The sequence below is a fragment of the Crocodylus porosus genome, unplaced genomic scaffold (genome assembly GCF_001723895.1).
Source record: "Crocodylus porosus isolate Cpor-Errol unplaced genomic scaffold, CroPor_comp1, whole genome shotgun sequence".
Lineage (NCBI taxonomy): Eukaryota > Metazoa > Chordata > Crocodylia > Crocodylidae > Crocodylus > Crocodylus porosus.
In genome coordinates, this window is record NW_017728886.1 from 157,865,942 (window position 1) to 157,887,218 (window position 21,277).

At 43.1% G+C, this 21,277-nt stretch overlaps 1 protein-coding gene across 3 annotated transcripts in view; it reads left to right on the forward strand.

The window, feature by feature from the left end:
* Positions 1–21,277, forward strand: part of RNF144B (ring finger protein 144B) — a 135,196-nt gene that overhangs the window by 109,658 nt on the left and 4,261 nt on the right. For all 3 annotated transcript variants that reach the window (XM_019543947.1, XM_019543953.1, XM_019543940.1), the window contains 3 exons: positions 9,023–9,083; positions 18,627–18,831; positions 20,434–20,578. In XM_019543947.1, the coding sequence (XP_019399492.1) occupies positions 9,023–9,083; positions 18,627–18,831; positions 20,434–20,578 (411 nt within the window). The remainder of the gene's footprint in view (positions 1–9,022; positions 9,084–18,626; positions 18,832–20,433; positions 20,579–21,277) is intronic.

The window sequence follows — 21,277 nt, forward strand, 5'->3', positions numbered from 1 at the left end:
ACGCGCCAGGCCCAGGGGTGCTGGTAGGAGCCGAACAGCGGAGAGACAGGCCCTAGGCGCTGGTAACAGGCCGGTGGGTAGGAGCCCGGCCCAGGGGGCGCCAGGCGGGCAACGAGCCCAGGGTGCCAGGGAGAGAGCACCTGAGAGGCAGGGGACTGTACAACGTCCCACGGAACAGCTGCGAGGCTTGGGGCATGCTAAAGGGGAGGTTTGGAGGCACGCATACCCCTTAAGAGAGGGGCGCACAGAGGCGCCCCATTTGGAGTAGGGGCAAGAACACACATACCGTTCACTAGGGGAACAAAGGCGGCCTCCCATTTAACCTATTCAACAGCAAAGTCGTGGCGGGCGAGGATTCGAGGGTGCCTAGTCCACCCTAACGTGACGGTAGGGGGCGCTAGGGAGTTCACGGCCGCTCCTAGGCCCCACTCCCTTATACTCACCATGTGGCAGGGGCTGCAGTAGGCTGGGGCAGAGCCCAGGAGGGAAATCGGCCAAATGAAGCCCCCAGGATCTCATTCTAAGGGGGGAGGTGTGTGGTGGAGCACCTTTTGGGGTGCTCACCACTTTAGGGCTCTCACAGGCTCTGAGGGAAGCCTGCTTCAAGGAGCAGCAGGGGAAACCATCCCCCATGTACCCTTTTAAAGGGGAAAGGTGTGTGGCAGGGCACTGTCAGTGCCTTCCACTTTAAGACTGGGGGCCAAGCAGCCAGCAGGTGCTTAATTGCGGTGGCCATTTTAGAGCTCTGGCCACCCATATAAATAGGGCAGCTCACTGCTGGCAGCCCAGGCAGCAACATTGCCTGGCTGTGAGGCTTCATAACAACCTGGAGGTAAGGGCAGGAGCTGTAGGGGGATGGTCAGGAGGCTCCTGGTCCTGGGCATGACGTAACGCTGCACCCTGCTGGGAGTGGGTGGCCTGGTGAGTCTCTCAGTGGTGCGGGAGCCCCCAGAAAACGCCAGGCCAGTAATCACCCGAGTGAAAGGTGGGTAGGGGTGCCTTAACCCTAGCCCTTGCCTTCAGGGAGGTTTAGGTAACACCAGAGGTAGTTGGGGCCCAGGCACGGCTGAAGCCACCTGAGCCCTGTGGGATGCAAGACCCCAGGAGACGCTGAGGAGGGAGAGTGGGGCCAGGCATGGCTATGGCCACCTGAGCCCACTGGGGAGTGAAGCCCCATGGCCCCAAGTGAGGGGGCAGTGTGGAGTCCCAAGTGGAGGGGGCGGTGTGGAGCCCTGAGTGGAGGGGGCAGCAGAGATGGGGAGTCCCAGTGAAGGGGGAAAAGAACCAGAGGGCTGAGGGTCCAGTGTGTGTGTGTGTGTGTGTGTATGTGTATATATGTGTGTATATATATATAGTATTGTCCCGGTAGGGGCCTGAGTATGCTTAGACCTGGAAGGGTAATTGGCTGGGTGCTACCCTGGTGAGGGTCGTGGGAGAGGCCCAAAAGAGGGTACATCTGCCACCCAAGGCATGGCAGGTAAGTCAGGTGGGGAGCATGACCAAAGGCAAGTGGGGCATCTAGCACTGTGGCTAGGCAGAGAGCCCCACTTCACCACAACAAGGAAGCCACCAATATTTTGAATTCATATGTAATAACATTTGAAGACTGAGCCCAGTGGTTATTTAATTATGTTGCTGAAGTCTTGAGTGGAAAACTTATAATTTTAATGTTCTTTAGAAAGAGTTACGGGGCAGACAGAAATTACATTTGTCGCATTATTAGTCCCTTGAAAGCGCTCTATAGGCATACATAAATAGAAGAGCACAACTGCTGAGCACTCCAGTTCTGTGCCAAATGAACCCTTGTTATATGAGGGTTCAAATGAAGGTGCTCCAAAGCACAGAACCTTCATTAACTTCTGTTTGTTCTGGTGGCTGGGCTGAAGCAATCTAACTCCTTCCCTGGTGCTGTCTGAGGATGGGAAGGGGAGAAGGCAGGGAAGGGGGAGGTCTGTTCTAGGGTTTGTCAAACTGTGCAAGAGGAGGGTAGGTGGATTGAAGCCCCATCTCTCAAGATCAGGGGCTCCAGTCCATCCAGCGCCTCACTTCTGTCTGCATCTTTTCTGTTCTCTTTAGCATTACTCTAGCACTGTGGTAATGGTGGTTTTGTTTCTTTCAAAGCACCAGTCACTTGAGTATCAGTAACCAGTTTTCATCACGGTATTGTCATTTGTTTTTAACAAGTACATAAACATTTAAAGTTTTTAAAATTTAAATTTGTTCTAAGGTATCTCTGCCCTAAGTCAGAGCTGTAGGGAAACTGAAATTTTTGTCTGAAAAATTTCAAGACTTCAAAACATGCTTGCGTTTTGACTTGGATCAAAATTAAAAAATGAAATTCTTTGAAAAAATCAATTTAAAATATTTTACGTTGATTAGAATGTTTTCTTTTAAAAAACTGAAACATTACATTCAGAGCAGGGGGTTGGACTAGATGATTTCTGGTCCCATATATATATAATTCTTTTATAGATTCTATAGTTTTGCTATTTTGACCTTAAAAAAACTCCAGAAAAAAAATAGAACTGCTTCTTTCGACTTTATGAACATACATTTTATTCTAAACAAAACTGAGATGCTCCTGGGAAAAGTTTTTTTTGGTTTTGACAAAATGGCATTTTCAAAAGAAAAATATTCCACTGAAAAAAAATTTAACCAGCTCTAGGTCTAGTTCAAATCTTGGTCCATTGTACTAAAACAACAGTTGCCTGTTATGTAGCTTCTTTTAAAGTGTTAATAGACAATTGTGTTTGATGACAAACAAGTTATTTGTCTTTTGAGACCCAATCACCTTGAAAACAGCTTGGATTTGTTCCTGGTAGTTAAGAGTTAGAAAAAACTTGCTATGTCATCCAGTCCTTCTTGCCAGTGGAACATTGTTCTATACTCGATGACCTTATCTGCCTCAAGCCCTTACTGGTATAAATTCACCGCTTCATACCTCATGTATATACATGCTAAAATAGTTTGCACTGGGGCGGCTTACTCTGCTTTCAAACGGAGGTAAACTCCACCATTGTATTTACACTAATTAGCTGAATTAGAGAAAATCCCCAGTAGGCAAGGCTTATGTCAATGGTTCTCCACCTTCTTATACTCAAGGCACCCCTTGGAAAATACCTGTCTTCTGTTTCCACTCAATTTTTTTTTATTACAGAATAATAATAGAACACTTTTTCTACTGCCAGAAGCTCAGGAAGACCACACCAGGTCAGACTATTTTAAATGCTATGGATTTCTATTTGAAATCTCTGGGTTTATCTTGTCAATCACACTTGTACACATAACTGTGCTACCATTACCTGGCACCCTTGAAAAGATCTCAAGGCAGTCTAGGTATCAGGGCACTTTGGTTGAGAATCACTGGCCTATGTATTCTAAGGCCCTGGGCAGGGTTTATATTTGTACCAAGAAAAAGACATTTTTCTTGATACAAAAAGTTAATGTCCAGGTACTCAAGCAGGTTGTGGAGAAAACTTAAGAGCTTCTGCTACAAACCTCTCTGGCAAAGATAGCAGTCTCCAAAGTCAAATTAAGGATGTATTTACTGTATTTTATTTTTTTTTAATTTTAATTTAGCAGCTGAAAACAAGGGAGAATGTTAGCTGATTACATAATGCTGACTCTTATAGCAGTACCAGTCACTGCACATCTGGTCATTGTTGGCCACAGTCTGTAGTTCTGTGGTACTCTATTTCTGTTTTGTTCACTATTTCCAATTTGCCATATTGTCTAAGGCTTATAGAACTGGATGACTGCAGAGTGCCTATATGTATGTGACTAAATTGTATCCTTTTCACTGGGGATTTTTAAAAATAAACCAGGCCTGATTCTACTCTTGCTAGCACAGTTTTGCCATTTTTCGTTCTGCTGCCATCCCTAAAATTACAGCTAATCTATGCTGTTTACACTGGGCTAGAGTTAACAGTGCTAGTATCCATCTTCTAAAGAAGCGGTGCTCGATCTTCAGGCCCTGCAGGCTGTGAGTTGTGCAGGCCAGTCCGCAGTCTGAATTGGACCTTGCCAACTGGGATCAGACACCAGGGCTCCGTGCCACCCTATGCCGATTCACATGGCTGCTCCTGAGCAGGAGGGGAAGTGAGAGCTGTTCATGTGTCCCTTTGTGATCTCTCTACATCTCCACTGTAAGACTGAGAGTATAAGCACAGGCCATATCTATGTGGTACACCTCCTAGCTTGGGCAGATGATGAAGATAGTATGTAGAGCCTTGGCTTTACTCCTTCCAATCTGTTGACCAGTGAAATAAATGAGTAAATTGTTTCTGGTGTGCTTCTGAGTGCTGCTTCTAGTATAAAGAACAATCTGGCAATGAACCTTATTCTTTCTGCTTTTTATCTTTTTTCTTTGTTTTCTTCTCTTGGCAATCCACAGTATTGAACTCCAGAGATAATATCAACAACCCATTTGTTGAATAAACTTAAATGGTCCTCACTATCTACTTCTAAGGCACAGTGTCTCAAGAAGTTTATCAGCATTTCATACAATCTTTTTGTTTTTTAAGACAAAAAGTCTTATTGTTGTAAGAGAAGTGCATAGGTGTACAAGTTCCTAATATATATAGACAAATCAGAAGCTAAATGTCAAGTATATATTTGTAAAGCTTTTCACAAAAGTGCATTTAGTTTCTGTTATCCATGTACATTTGTATAGGAACATTAACATAATTAAAAAAAATCTCTCTGAAATGTATCCTTTGGCATTTCTGAACCAGCCTCCATGTCTGATTTCTTAATCCAGAATAAATTTTAGCATTTTCCGTTTAGATGAATACTTGTTATTCCTCCCTTGCTACTTTTTAATCAAGCTTGTTGTTTTGATTCCTGATGTAGAAGCTTTGGGTGTGCATAGATATACGTGGTTGTGGATTATTGGGATATGAATGGGATTGCCAGGCAGTAGGAAATGTAAAATATCAGCTAAGTGTTCCTCAAAAAAATGCCAGAATGGGAGGAGATGAACATCGATATTTCTTTTCAACCTTGTCACCTTTGCTTTCAGAAAATCTTCCCAAAGCAGGGAAGTGCCACTTCTTTCCTATGAAATGCAATGGCTTGAATAAGTAATAATCACTGCATGTTATAACTCAGACCATTGGCATCTCCTACGGTCACATGTACAGCAGGCACGATGGTATTTTTTTGAAGGAATCAATTTGGGTATTTCTTAAGGCAGCTGGAACACTGGGATGTTTGTGGGACAGGTCCTTAGCCTTGCTTTGTCCTTGTTGAGTTCCAGTTGTACAAAGGAACCAGGAAACTTGATTTGTTTGTCCACCCAATAATTTTTGTGGCATGAAGAAATTAACATTATGCTTCCTACTTTCCACAGCATTTCCCAGAGACGGGGATGTCACAGGAGTGCTTCTGCAATTCTAAATTGCTGCAAAGATTCACTGGCCAAGAGGTAGAGGGACAAGGGCTGGCAATAGTCAGCCCTGGGTACAGGAAGTGACAAGCCAGCGTAAAATCACATATGCTACCTTCCTCCTTCCAAATGTATTTTAGTCATAGCTCAGAATCTAGCCCTGCTTGCATAACCCAGATGGATTATGTTTTTGATTGTTAAGTAGAGAGTGAATATTTCTTATGCAAGATGATTTCCACACATCAATGGGCAGGAAAGAATTGGTAATATTTCGTACCTGTAGAACACATTTATTCAGAAATTTTACATGCACCCTACAATCACTCCTGAGAGGACTATGTAGTGTCTCTCTTTTTAAAGACAGAACTGTGGTTACCTGATTTGCCTCTAGATCAGAGTAAGTCAATGACACTGCTAGAAGTAGAATGCAGAGTCTTCTGGCTCCTTAGCCTACAGCTGAGCTACTTCAGTGTACTTCTCTGCCTGTATCATAATGTAGGACCTAATCCAAATCCCACTGAAATCTCAAAGATCAGGTGTATATTGCAATTAGTCTCTAAATTCACAGTATAATTAAATGTTCTATATTTAACCTTTTTCTATAGGCTTGCCCTTATAATATTTGTTAAGAAACACACATCGCTTCTCAGGGTTAGGGTGTTTTGGGAATTTTGGTTTTTAGCTTGTTTTGTCTTGTTTTGCAATGAGCACATATATGTGGAAGGAATAAAGTCTACAATGAACTTTGAACCATTGTGCACTCCACAATATATTCATTGACTTTAAGCAGAGCTATGAATAACAGTCTAGTTCCCTAAGGTTCTTGTGAACCAGGGGTGACTGGTTTTAAAACTAGTAGCAAGATTTATTTCTGTCTCATAGTGCTGTTGGTAGTGTGACTACGTGGTCTAAAACTCCTAGGTATTGGGTTCCTATCTCTGGAGATGTAAGTCCATAGGTGCTGAATAGTGAGCAGATGCTGCCAGTAAGGGACTTCTATTTAAACAAAAGAAATGAAAGTTCTTGGTATTGACCTTATTTTGCATAGTTGTAAAGTGAGGCCAATGGTGAATACTTCTGAAAACCTCAGGATAAATAAAACTGTAATCTCAAGAAGCTGTTTGTCAAAATAATAATAAAAAAAATCATCAATACTAGAAGAATAGAAGTCAGACTTGAGAAGTACTGTTTAGTACATTCATGATACCACACACACTTTTAAATAGCTATCTGCCTGAAAAGCAGATGGCCTAACTGTTCTCCAAACTCTGTTTAGATTTCAAGTCCAGAATATGGATAATACCAGCATTGCATACTTCTTGTAGTTATTTATAATGCTCACTGATTCACATCATTTGTTGCTGAAATTTTCTAACTTTCATCTTTCCTAATTTCGGTTAGTTCTTGCTATATTTCTAAGAATGTTTTCTTTAAACTGATAAAAATTTAGCAGTTCCTTGTACCCTAGAGAGATATAAAAGAAAAAATGATTTATCCTTTTAAAAGACAATGTATGCTAAGTTGTATTTAATCAATTATTGAATTAGAAAAAAAATAAACATTTCAAAGCATAAGCCTATGGATGACTCAACTGAAACTGCAAAGACCTGCCAATGTTTCAATCTGCTATCTAATCCTTTCATTTCCTTGGTTACAAATCTTTTAAGCACTGCTAGAACACTTACATTTTGATGTTAGTGACATTATTGTTTGTATATAACAAGGATTTAAGTCAAATAGCTGCCTTTTAAATGTAATTTTATATTCCAGACTGATTGATTTCTATCTTTTAATAAAATAACGACAGTTATTACATAAAAATGAATCTATTCTTTGCTTTTATTTCCTTTTCCATTCACCCTGGCAAAAGCCATCCACAAGGAGGAGAACAGGATTTTTTCCCTACTGTTTTGAATTCTTTTTTAGGCTGATGCCATGAAGGTGTTTTGATACCAGTTTGATATTCCCTCAGTGAGGCATTGATTGGGCCCTACCTCTGGAATCTGAGGGCTATGATGCCACAGTGTTTCATGTGCTGTGCTAAGAGCTTCTACCCCCTCTCAGAAATTATGAATGTATATCTGTAGAAGCTGCAGTTGCTCAGTCCCTCAAAAGAATCCTGACATATGAGGAAAAGGTAAGGGAGCTGGACTTCTCAGTGGAAAAGAGAAGATGCTTAGGTGGCCTAATGGAAACCTTCAAAAATTATTGCAGACAGTTTTTAGAGCAGGGTTGGGCAAAATGGTGCATCCAGCCAGCAGCTCCCACTTGCATTGCTCTGGCAGGTCTCCACGGAGACCCCGGGATTGGTGGGGCTGTGACATTGTGGGGCCGAGGTCTCCATGGAGACCGGCCCACAGTGCAGGGCAGGGTGTGTGGCTGGGTGGGGAGCTGCTCCAGGGCCAGGGCAGGATTTTGCAGCAGTGACAATGCCCTCAGCTAGGCAGGACAGAGCTGCAATCCGCTGCCTGCACACTCCTGGGGCAATGGATCATGGCTCTGCTCTGGCTCCAGCCTACACTGGCATTGCCTAAAGATCCTGGCCCCAGCCCTGGAGCAGCTCCTTGCCCAGTCACATGCCCTGCCAGTGTCTCAGGCTGGTCTCCATGGAGATACTGGCTCCCTTCTCTTATGGCCCTACTGCTCCTGGGGTCTCCATGGAGATCTGCCAGAGCAATATGGGGGTAGAGGGGAGACCTGGGAAATGGAGTCCACCGTGGGCCCAATCAGACCTGTGGGCTGGATTTTGCCCACCCCTGGTTTAGAGTGATGTACACTATTCAGATACAGATGATGGGCTCAGTATCAAAGAGCAGAATGCCACATCTTCAGCTGGTGTAAATTAGTATAACATTATTGGCTTCAACAAAAATGTACTGATGTATACTAGTTTAAAGAAACCTCTCTAAGTGTGTGTCTTGGACTAATAATGGAGGATAGAGCTTTTCAGCTCTAGGTTATGAGTTAGTCTAATTCAGCCTAGGTTGTTAATATACATACATAGTATGTATGCACACACACACACGCACGCACACACGCACACACACACACACACACACACACACACGAGCTAACCTCTCTTTAGTTACCTTCATGATGTGAAATGGGTTTAGTGACTTCAGTTAATATCCCAGGAACTGGGATTCACAAATACGTGGATCGCAGAATCTAGAATCACTGGTCGTGTCCGTTGTAGCCACAAGACCAAGGAAGGAATGTAAATAGAGAGAAAACAACCTTTGGATCCCTCGAGATAACCCTTATCATCAAACTTTAGAAGCATAGATGAGGGAGACTTCTATGTTTGCTGCATCTTTGTGTGTGTGTGTATATAGCAGATTTAAATCTCTAGAGCATCCAGTCTGTTAATTTCCATTAGTACTAAATCTACAGGAAATATGTTTCTAAAATGTTTAGAATGCTGTTCATATATAAGGTAATAAATACATGGGCTAAGTTAGAAGGACATGCGACTGAAATGGAAGACATTCCTTTTTTCTGGACTTGTAAGTCTAAGTGTTGAGTAATATTTGTGGGGGGTGGGAAGGACAGTAGAAAAGGAAAGTTGATTTAAGATTATACTCAAAAGAGTCAAACTCTAACATTTTTTTCCTATCCTTATGTTTTTCCTTTCAGATTGCCTGTTTGGTACCTGTTGATCAGTTTCAGTTATATCAGCGACTGAAATTTGAACGAGGTTTGGACCATTTATTTTATATTTATATTACCTTGGCTTAAAAGGGAGGGGGGAGGAAGGATTAATTTTGACTATCACAAAGCACTGCGTTTTCAAGCAAAGACTTGGAGGTTTGTGGAAAAACTTCATTTTGATATAGTTAAGTACAAGTAGCCAATAAGTTGGTGCTCACAGTGAGGCTTTTATTTGCAACTTCAAAGACTACAGTGGAAGAAAGGTACTCAGCTACACATTGGGCATGTCTACAATTTGCTGCATGATGATGTTGCTATGGCACCATGCTTTCATACTTCCTTTTGGAAGTAGTAAAGTTGGTGCAGTTGGTGGGTACTGCATCACATGGGCAGTACATGCTTAGATTTCTCTGCTATGTCACCATAGCGGTGCACAATAAGCATGGAGCATACCACTACTGCAACATAGCACAAGATCATGTATAGACATGTGTGATTCCTACCTGGCCATAGTGCGCTGTATGGCAACGTAGCTCATTGCTATATTGCTGTAGGGTGATGTGTAGATGTGCCCTGTAAAATAACGTGTAAAATAAATCTTTCAATTAGGCTTTTTGGATTCTTGGCAACATTTTCAAAGTTATTTGCCCCAAACTGTGTTATCTTAGCTTCAGAGTGCAGGAAGGCAGGTACAGATGACAGAAAAGGAGCAGTGTGTCAAATATTAGTATTGATGGAGAGTTGTGGTATGTCCTAGCCTTCCATACATCCATGCAGATCTTTGAAGTTTCTGCTTTCAGTGTGGGGTAAACTCAGTTTTTATGATGGGATGACGTAGAGAAAACACTTACAAGGGAATCTTCACTGGGGTTCTCTTCTAGAAGCTCCTTTTTGATTGTTTTACCACGGAGGACATGATCTTGCTCATTATTATTAACTAGTGCCTTGTCCTAAAACAAGTATAAGTATATACAGACATATCAGTTGTATCAATATCAAATTATACTGATATAATCTGTTATGATGTACCTGTTATGTCCACATGATCCTGTAGCAATGCAAGCATAACAAAAACATTGCAAGGTTAATTCAGTTTCATTCAGGGTTCAAATTTTAGCAATTTAGCTAGTTTGTATTGTCATAGGAGCATACAGATACAATATGTTATGTTGTAACAGCTGACAGGTGCTCCCTTCTTCTTTTAAAGTGGTTAAAAATGAATAGCCTCTTTGACACTGAGGGTTTATGAATTATAAGTTTAGTATGTCACTGGAAGTGAACATTCTACTTTGGGAGGTCGGCTGGGACCCAACCCTGCTCCAGGACTTCCCTGTCTGCATCTGTCCTGCACCTGGGCCAGAGAAGGAGGGCTCTGGGGCAGTCTGCTCTGCCCCATGCGGGCTGTGCCCAGCAAGGCGCTGTTCGCCCCCCTGCCTGCCAGGCTCTGCGTCCCAGCCTCCCCCATCCCGCTCCCAGTGCTGGACTCCAGCTGAAACCCGCTTCCCCTTGGCAGAGCAGGAAGGCCTGCATCCTGAGGCTGAGAAGGGTCCCAGAAATGCTGAGAGATGAGGGGAGAATCTGCCTCTGCTTGCTGGCCACTCCCCACACCAGCCCCACCACAGCTCTGGGCCAGAGAGGGCGCAGCTCCACCTGGCTGGGATTGGGGTGGGGCGGGGAGAAAAAGAGCTGGGAAGGCAGGAACTAGCAGCCCAGAGCCCTTGGGGCTAGGAGACTACTGGGGCTTGGGCAGGAGTAAGCCCAGGCAGCACCAGGAAATAGAAGAGCACTACACTGCTGATCCCAGCAGGGTGCTCCTGACCCAGCCCAGTGTGGGGAGGGCAGGGCAAGGTGGTGGGGTGGGAGGTGGGAGGGCAGTAGATCCTGGGTTACCCTTTATTTCAGAAAGTGATCTTCACCTTTAAAAAAGTTGGAGACCACTGATTTAGCATGATAAATTTAAAAAACATAGTTAAATGCAGATTGCAAAAGGCACATTAGATTGCAGCTATAATAGTTTCCACAGATCCAAATCAAGAGGCACATTTATTTCTATAATCATCTCTTATTTTGATTCCTCTTTTCATGTAAGTCTTTGGGAAATCATTGCAGTTTTTCTTTTTTTGTATAACAAGTGACCTCTTCTTTGGGGTTTGATAGAAAGAACAGAAAAATATAGGCAAACTCTTCAGAGTTAAAGTAAATATCCTTTTACTTAATATCCTTAAAGAGTGATCTGGCCTTGTGCAGGGGGCAGAACTAGATGACCTTCTGAAATCCCTTCCAACACTACTCTCCTGTGGTCCAGGCTAAAGGATTAAAAAAGTGAAGGCTATTAGAATATGTTAACTTGATTGTTTTTAACAAAGTATTGGAAAAATTGTCTTTGGGTTTGTTTTTGTTTTTTGGAGATAAGAAAGAGTTGTAAATGGGGATGATAGTAATAGTCTCACCTCTCCTACTAGATGCTGCATTGTCAGCTGAAACATAACCTGGTCAAAATGGCGAGAAATAGACATCACCAAATGGAGCAGATCAGCTGTGCTGCAATGTGTCACAGAACATTGGATGAACCACACATTGACCTTTGTTCTGCCTGCGGTGTGGGATAAGGGACAATGTGAACTTGCCACTTTCCCTGCTGAGTAGAGAACCCCAACTTCCCCATGTATGTAGAGGCATCCTGAGATTACTTGCAGTGTCTCCCTGTAAGCAGGGAAGAGAGCAGGTGCTTTGGAGGCTTGAGAGACTCTCAAGACCCCAAAACATCTGCCCATGGTTGCTGGAGGATACGGCCGCCTGTACTCTCCCATACAGAGCTAATAGACATCTCATCATATAGCAGCAGAGTCTATACTTGATCTTAGCCCTCAAGAGGCCAAGAAGTGAGAACTTTTTGTTGTGCCACTGATTTTTGTTTTAATGTGTGGCAAAGGCCAGCACCATCTATTGGCTCACAATTTGTGCCACTCTAAAAATTCTCTTAGGCAATCACCTCTTTCTACGTAATGGAACTCCTGATCTCCAGCTCTTCTCCACTCTACCCCCATCCTCCCCATTCTGTCACTTTTCTGACAACACCAACAACCTCCCACACACTTACAGCCATAACTGTCATTTTTAATTTCTTCCCTTTACCCTAAATGTCTCAGGCTGTGTCCAAATTCTCCCACTTCTTCCTCTGTAATTTTTCTAAGCTCTTTTCCCTTTATGACAGGCAACCCTGTCATCCTAGTAATCTCCACATCCCATATTAATTATTATAATCTCCTCCTTTCCAGACTTCTGAATACCCTCAGATCTGCTTTAGCATTACTAAGACGTTTTCTTCTGACTGTTCTGATAATACCACTTTGCTGGCTACCACAGGCCTACTGCATCAAGGTCTAGGTGCTTTTTCTCACCACCAGTACCTTTCACAATTTTGCCCGTACCTATGAGTCTGTTTGTTTAATTGCCTCCCACTAAAATTCCTTCAGCTCCTTTACTTTGCCAACATCAGCATCATTTGCTGGCTTCTGCACACACCTTCCTGCTCCTTCTCCCTCTTGGGCATGCTACACCAATCCTGGAGTGACTATCAGAGCCACTACCCTCTTGTCCTTCAAATTTATCTTCAAGACGCATCTTTTGTTGAGAGAGATGGCTGTAAGAAATCAGACAGTTCATAGTGGCTTGAGGGGAAGTTGGGATTAGTTGTGCTTTCTTTGTTAGTGTTTTTAAGGTGAGCAGATGTACCTGTGTCCCTCGTTTCTGCCAATTACCATCTTAGTTTGTAAACTCTTTGAGCAGAGGCCAGGTGTTTCTATATGTTTGTAGAGAATCTTGGATATCTAGGCCTCTTCACTCTACTAAATATTTAATCCTATTAATAAATAGGGGATCATCCACTAAATCAGTGCAGCCTTCTTTGCAGTGAAAAGTTGGAGTTCTTTAACTGTGGTTAAGTGTAGCAGATTTAGGAATGGGGCAAGGGGGAATTGGTGTACCTGGCTAGTGGTGGAACACTCTGCATAAGCATGGAGCTCTGACCACGCCAGAAGGTGAACACTGCTGTTGTTAGCCTTTCCCCTCCCTCTCTACTTCTCACTGAATTCAACATGAGGGAAAAGGAGGGAATGAGCAGCACTTGGACCCTTGGCTCATGAAAGCAGAGTCCCTGACCAGACTCTACACTGAGAACACGGCCAAAGGGGGTGCAACCATGACACCACACTGCCTCTGGATCCACCCCTGGTGGATAGTAGCACAGTAAAACTGTTTAGGGTGGGAATTAAAGAAGACTGTGCCCACCTGAGGTAACTGGAATGCAGTTCACCGAGTGGAATTTGGACACAATACATGGTTTGTATTTCTGTTACTGGGAAAACTTGCATGTGGTTGCTAGGGACCACAAATGATCAGGACCTCTATTTTATGTTGAATCGAAAATGTAGCACATTTAATGCCATGCTTTCCCTTTACACTGTATGAAAGGCATTGGCTCAGTACCGATTCAAAGGAAAGAGTATTACCCACTGATCCAGAAATGCCACTTCCTGTAGCATATGCTATTTTCTTAGGCTTTCTCCCAGATCTTACCTAACTGCTGGTTTTGTGAGAGCTGACCAGATCATAGCCACTATGGTGTGGGATTGGTCTGGTGTTTGGGAGACATCCCTCCTTAACCATGAATTGGGTTGGCTACACAAGTAGTGAGACTTGGAGAAAAATAACCACCCAACCACAAATATTTAACAACCTTGTAAAGTAATGCATTTCCTTTATTTATTTGGTTATTTTTAACTGCCGCTTTCTAGGCTTAGTGTTTCTTTCTGGTTTAATTTCTGCTCCATATTAAATCAAATAGTACAACTGAGCAGTGAAGGTAAAGTCCCACCTATATATTCTTTGTGAAATGGATGGGCAGAAAGTTTTATTTCATGAATCACTTATATCTTGCTACAATGATTCCTGTAAATCTGTAAAGCTTAAAAAACCTGATAACTGGATGTCTAAAGCAGACTTCCTTCCCTGTCTTCCCTCACCTTTATTTTTGAAAGAACTGAAGTTTCCAGAGTATGCCACATAGTTGTTTATATTGGACAATTTGTTTCATTTTTACTGCTCTGTATTGATGGGTGGGGGGGGGGAAATCCATTCTTCCTGTTATACCTCTGTAGTTGCAGGGGCTAGGTTCAGTGAACAATATGTACAATATGCACGTGTCATGTTGTAGCATGATCCCATATAGTTTGGAGGATAGCTTGGGAGGTGCTAAAGTAGTGCTGTGTGAATAATGATTTTTTTCAGTTTGGCATATGAACCCAAAACAGTAGTAATCATTATATGGATTAATCAATTTGGGTCAATCCTAGATTAAAATATTGGTGTGCTTTTTTCTTGCCAAAATTAAGAGCCAAAACATTGTGCTTTGTGTTAAGCCAAACAGAATGTTTTGTTTTGGGGCTCATAAGAAAAGCAGAGGAAATAGAAAGGCAGATTTACACAGCTGTCTGAGGAAGAGGCAAGTTAGTACACTCAGTGTACGTATCAAGGATGCACAATTCCCTCTTCTGCCCCAGGATTTGAACCCATGTCACCCATCTCCCAAGCATGAGGTGATGAAGTCATCTCAGGTGTGGTGTTCTAAATCTCTCCTGTTAACACTGTTCCACTTTTGCAGATGATTATTAATAAATAAAGACCCATTAATTGGAGCACTGACTGGAACCCAGGTGTTGTCTAATCAGGAGGTTAGAGTCATTGTTGCTCTCTTGCTTAATGACTGCTTAAATATTTTGCACAACAGGAGGAACTGCAGATACTCCACACTGACATGTCCTGTAGCTTGATGGCTAGGACACTCACCTGAGAGCTGGGAGTCCCAGAGTCAAAGCTCTGCCCTGAACCCAGAGATTGGTTGCAAAGAGCTGATTTGAACATGGCTCTCTCTCTCACCTCTTGGGTGAGTGCCCTAACTGCAAAGGTATTCTGAGGTGGTGCATTTTTGCTATGAATTTGCAACTATTCACATAAAAATATGCCTAATTCTAATCTGGACTGCTCTGAGCTCCCATGGGGGGAGTTCAGGGAACTCAGCAACTGCGGCTTAAACAAAAATATTTCTGTTTCGGTTAGACTTTAATGGACACAGAGCTGTGAGATCAAAAGTGCCTGCATTTTTACAGGGGCACATGAATATATTGGTTCTGATGTTGTGAAGTAAAGGCCACACTTTTAGAAGATGTGTTACCTAGCAGCATTTATTCAAAATTCAGTTAGCTTGAATCAAGGTATAAGGATGGTCAAACCAAAGGCTTTGATGTGGCTCATTAAAAACATGGAAGATCTTAGCATGAAATTTCAAACTGGGTTTGAAATTTGAAGACCCTCCACTATTCCAGTGTTTGGCAAAAGTTCCATTCTCTGATTTCCCAGTGAGCATTTCTCTATCTGCACATTTTCTAGTCTCTGGCTCCCAGGGCACAGGATTTGTTTCGCTGCATAGCAAGCTGTCTGGGCCTCACTGAGCATTCTGTGAGGTGAGTTCCAATGGAGGTTTACTGGAAAAGGTGTCCCATTAGATGTGTTGAAGAATAACTGAGAACTAGACCAGTCCTACTTAAGGCTGTCACCCCCATCCATTTCCTGTGGCTGTTCCCAAAAGCTCCCTGAGGAGGAGGAGTTGCAGTTTACATGTGCTGCTGTAAACTGTAAGCTCCAGATAAACTTTTGCAGTGATACTGTGGTAACGTGCAGGTTGGGCTCTTCCAGGTCATGCATGTAAGCAGGGAAATCTGCCTTTTGAGAAGTCTCAAGGAGAAACTGCTTCACAGTGGGCATGTTTACACGTTGCCCTAAGGCAATGTAGCAATACGTTACATCACTGCGTGGCACACTATGGCAATGTAGCAATCACATGGGCCAACACGTGATCACCAAGTACATCACCAGAATGGTGTGCTCTCCCAGTATAGCGTGCCACTATAGCGAGGTAGCTGGGAAATTTACTCAAGCACCATGCACATGGCACAATAACAGCTCGTACCGCACCACGCTTTAGTACTTCCAAAACGAAGTACTTAAGTACAGTGCCATAGCAACATTGCTGTATGGTGACGTGTAGATGTGCCTAGTGATTATCATCCAGTTGGGGTTCACTTCAAGTGCAGATTTCTTGGGTCAAGGGGGAGTAGCAGTGGAAAAAGGTACTCACATTCACACATCTTGGTGAGTGTATGCAACACAGTGTCTACATCCAAGTGGTAACAAAGGTATCTAAGATTGTGTGATAACATCTGACAAATATTGACCTTTTAGGCTAGGGACAGACATTACACAGAAACTGGTTTAAGTGATCAGAAACTGGTTTAAACCTGTAACAGAACAGATGTTCAGTGCATATAAACCAGTTTGAAAATGGCTGAAACCTGTTTGAGAAAAACCTGGTTGAATGTAGTATCAGACAGTGGCAAGGCATAGGGGGTGCATGGGGGTGTACGTGCACCCCCTGAGAGTGCTGGTACCCCTCTTGTAAGGCCGTGCTCCCTGTTTAGGCGATGGGCAGGCAGGAGCACCTGTGCCGGCCAGGGAGCAGGGCCACCAGCAAAAGCAGCTGTGCCACTTCTGGAAGTCCCACGGTCACTTCTAAAAGTGGCGTGGCCACTGTTTGGTGAGTGCAATCAGCTGCTGCCCCCCCTACCTCCCTGGTTAGCGTGATTGGGGCACGTGCCCCCCGACTCAAGAGGAGGCACCAGTCACCCATGGTATCAGACTTAACTAATTTGGGTCAAACCGGTTTATGCAATGTCTGTCCCAGGCCACTTGCTGGTTTAAGATGAACCAGACACCTGGCATGCTGGGCATGCTCTCTAGGTTGGGGGAATTCTCTGCTTCACAGCAAGGCTGGCCCCTCGCCTCTGCTCCCTGGCCATAGCTCCTCTGGCATAGACTGGCAGATGCAGCAGGGTCTGCTGGCTTCCCTGTGCCTCCCTTCCCTTCCCCTCTCACCTACTTGCTGCTTCAGCAGGGATCCCTTCCTCCCCGCTCCCACACCACGGACCATAGCCATCATGTGATATGCTAGTTAGTACTAGTATAAGGCTCTGGCAGAGACTGCAGACACAGTAGGATCTGCTGTCTTCCCCCTGCCCTATCCCCCGCGCTGCTCAAGCAGGAAATCCCACCCCCCTTCCTCCTTTCTCCTACATCATAGACCCCAGCCCCACAGATCCTAGGCATGCTAGCTAACGTGAGAAGTGTTTGTGTGCGTCTCTCCAGTTTCATTGGGACAGGCAGGCAGACAGAACAGGGCTTTTGGAGCTAATCAATAGATCACCCCAGTAAGCTGTGTAGGCAGAGTTTGAAGTAATGGAGGAGAGGCTATTGCTTTGCTAATTGGGTGATAAAGACTCTTAGCAGCTCTGGGCTACCTTGATTATCTGTCAGTTTGCTTCAGGCAGTCTGACAAGCAGGGAGGGAAATTGAAAGGCTCTGTATCATCAACAGATGCATGCACTGCACCCCCTTTTCCCCTAGTCTTAAAGTGCTAGCAGGGAAAAACCTGAGATGGTGCAGGCAGACCTCCCTAATGAGAAAGTCCTGCTGGGGCCTGGCCATGCCCCCCTCAGCTCAACTCTGTCCAAGGGAAGGGAGGGCTGCTCTAGTGTCCCCTGGCTTCTAGCCTGAGCCACTGCCGGCATGTGCCTGAATTTTCTCAGTCCAGAGGGATTGTCTGTATGGTTGGAAACTGGTTCAGACCTAGCCTGCATAGACTAACCTGCAAAGGTTGAATCAATTCAAGCTCACGCTTTTTGAATGTCTATCCCTAGCTCTAATGAAGATGAGTTAATAAGATTGTTAGTAATGGTTTTATGAGTTTACAGATTAGAGGAAAATTAGACAACATCAAGCTTTACTTGACTTTTAAGGTTACATAGAGATATGAGATCAAAATTGCCCATGTTTTTACAGGGGCACATGAACATATCGGGTCTGGCATTGTGAAGGAAATGATGCCACACTTTAAAAGACTTCTTACCTAGCAGCATTTATTCCTATTTTTGTAATTCAGTCGTGCTGCCTATGAATACACAAGGGCATGGATAACAAGTAGTTTAAATTTAGAATCACAGCAGTACAAGTATTGCTCAGCAAGGGCTTCCAGAAAAATATACCATTCCAGTCCATAAGCAAGAATACATTTTCTCATATAATTTTTTTCTGCAGGATGCTTTGAATGAGCAAAGCAATGCAAGTACACCTGTTCTTACTCTTCTAAATGTAGGTACAAGGTACTACCTGACAGAATCTGTCATTAACTTTTCACAGGCTTCCTGTGGTGAAAGGGGAGAGGTGTGTGTCTGATAGAGCTTCTTAAAATCTTGATAATGTTTACAGTGCAGCTGTCTTCACAAAATGCCCCATAGTCACAGTAAATCTGTAGAAAGATCTAAGATATAACATCCATGGAAATCAGAAGGAAAATTGCCAATGAGTATATGAGCAATGAAAGAGGACCTGTATGGACAGAGAAATGTTAGTAGGAGTGAAACAAGGGGTATATAATGGACTTAAACTTCTTGGTTTTCACATCTTTATTACATTTCAGAAGTTCATCTGGATCCAAACAGAATGTGGTGCCCTGATGCTGACTGCCAGACTGTGTGCTATGTTGAATTGAATGATTTGGGACAAGCAGTGCCGGTAGAATGCCAGGCATGTCACCTGAAGTTCTGTTCATCTTGCAAGGAAGCATGGCACCCAGAAAGCTTGTGCCAAGAAAACCAACCCATTGTAATGCCAACTGAGCATGGGTAAGAACAGAGTTCAACATAGGTTTGCAATTGTTCAGCTTTACTAGTGGTACAAAATGAGTGTTGGATGCTTCATTTGCCTTATGAATCCACATCCTCTACTTTTATGAAACATCTTTCTAGTACAGCACAGATCTGCAAGTGTTTATCAATCTAATTCAGATGCTGCTGTAATTACTGCATTAAGGAGTAATGTTCTATGTGGGGGCTTTTTTAGGGTTTTGACCTCCGTTGGTCCTCAAGGAAGATTGGGTTATCCAGCATTGTGAACATCCATGTGTCATTTAAGGCCTTGTTTACTCTGTAGAGTTCATTGCTATAACAGTAAAAAAACAAAACAAAACACTGGTATACTGATATAACAGCATCCATACCACTGGTAATGTTGAGTCTAGTAGAAAAATTGCCGTTGTTGAATAATATTTAATAATAATATAAAAGCACTTGTAGGTCAGGCCTAAATTTTGTATTAAGTGGATGTAGAATGTTTTCATCTGTGTGATTTAAACAAGTCTGATACAGTAATCTTTTGTACACATGCACAGGAGTTGTTTTTTGCAACACTCTGCTCATTGTACTGGAAATGGCTGTGTAGTGCTTTAGTAACTGACATACCTTAAGTGTTCCTGCTTTTACATTATGTAAGGTCTGTAGCTAATTTGTGCTTTCAGAAATGACTACGTTCTCAGTGGCATGTACGGTATAATCTGTAAACTGTCTGTTGTGCTCAAAAGATTGCTACAATTTTTGCAAGAACTAAAAGAGTTAAAACTAAACAGTTTGATAGGCCTGGAGACTTTATCAAACTCAAGGCAAGCTGTGAAGTGGTTGTTGTTGTTGTTTTTTTTAATCTCCAAGTTTGTTCTTCAACAGCAAGGGCAGTACATTGAAATACATAGTCCAGTCGTTTTAATAAATTACATAAGCTTTTTTCCATAATGTAGAAGACCAGTTCTTTTAATGCTGTGGTTTGATGACAGAGCAATTACAACAGCCTACTACATCTTCAGAGGCATGAATTTGAGCCCTGCTCTAGACTTGTTACAAAAGCTGTTCCCAGTTGATGCAGCTGTAAATGGGTACCTGGCTATGCAGACTGGGCAAAGGCAGTTGGACATGATTCTGGCAGCATCTCTTCCTTGAGTGCCATTAACTATAGACAGAATCTGTGTGCCTTAACCTTGGTACCCAGCTATCCAGCCATCCAGCTCAGGCAGCCCTTTGAATTTGGCTTTTGATCCTTTTAATGCTGAATATGAGCCATGCAATATGAGTATGTCTTCTGGGTACCTATTTTATGTAGTATGAAAGGTTAATGGAACTGAAAGTTTAATTTGTCACTCTGCTTTTTTCTACTCAAGTCATATATGTTTTAATGTATTCTAGGATGCGTACTGGACTTTACACTTCCAGTGCATTAAGACTAAGACTGTAGGCAATCAGGAAACTCAGCACAGGGCATATCAAGCCACAGAGCTGGGTGTGAATTAGAGATCATGACCGTGTAATGATGTACCTACTGCTTGACGTTGTTGTACCTTTGAGACTCCCAGCCACAATTCTTTTGATTTCCTCTTTTTAAATATTTCTTTACTCTTCTAGAGCGCTTATCAGAACTGACACAGAGGCTTCAATTAAACAGTGTCCAGTGTGCCGGATCTATATTGAACGAAATGAAGGCTGTGCTCAAATGATGTGTAAGAACTGCAAGCATACATTTTGCTGGTACTGTCTACAGAACTTGGACGTAAGTTCCATGTGCTAGACACTCTTAAGGAAAGGGTTTTGGGGGATTCAGGGGCCAAGTCCCTCATGCCTGTTAAAACCAGAATCATTTATGCCATTGTTGTGTCCTTTATATGAAGGATAGAGGGGATGTGGTTGGGTTTGGGGTTTTGTTTTTTTTTGTTTTTTTTTTACTTGAAGATATGTCTTAGATACTAAGTGGATCTTGGAGGGGCCAAAATATATTTTGGTTTTGGTGGGTAAGGAAGACTAGAAGCTTTTTCTATATCTTATCATCTTGTTGGGAGCTCCTTAATTTTACAAGGTTTTGTTTCAGGCTACCTCGCACTCTTTTAATGCCTAGGTCGAATTACTGTATTTACTCACATACCACACATGAATTTTCCAAAAAGCGGGGATGCTGATTTTTCTTCCTGGAATAGAAAAATTCTGCTTTGATTTCTGCTTCAGCTTTGATTCTAGCTCACAGCACCGATGGCATTTTATATCCAGGCAGCTGAGGGAATCAGTTGACTTAGTGGCACTGCATTCCTCAACAGGGGAAGTTTAGGTTGGTTATTAGGAAAAGCTTTCTCACTAGGAAGGTGATGAAGCACTGGGAATGGATTACCTAGAGACCTAAGGACCAACTTTTATTTTTGCTGGGGGGGTGGGCTAAGATGATGGACATGTGCTCCCCATCCCCATCCCCCACAGTGTG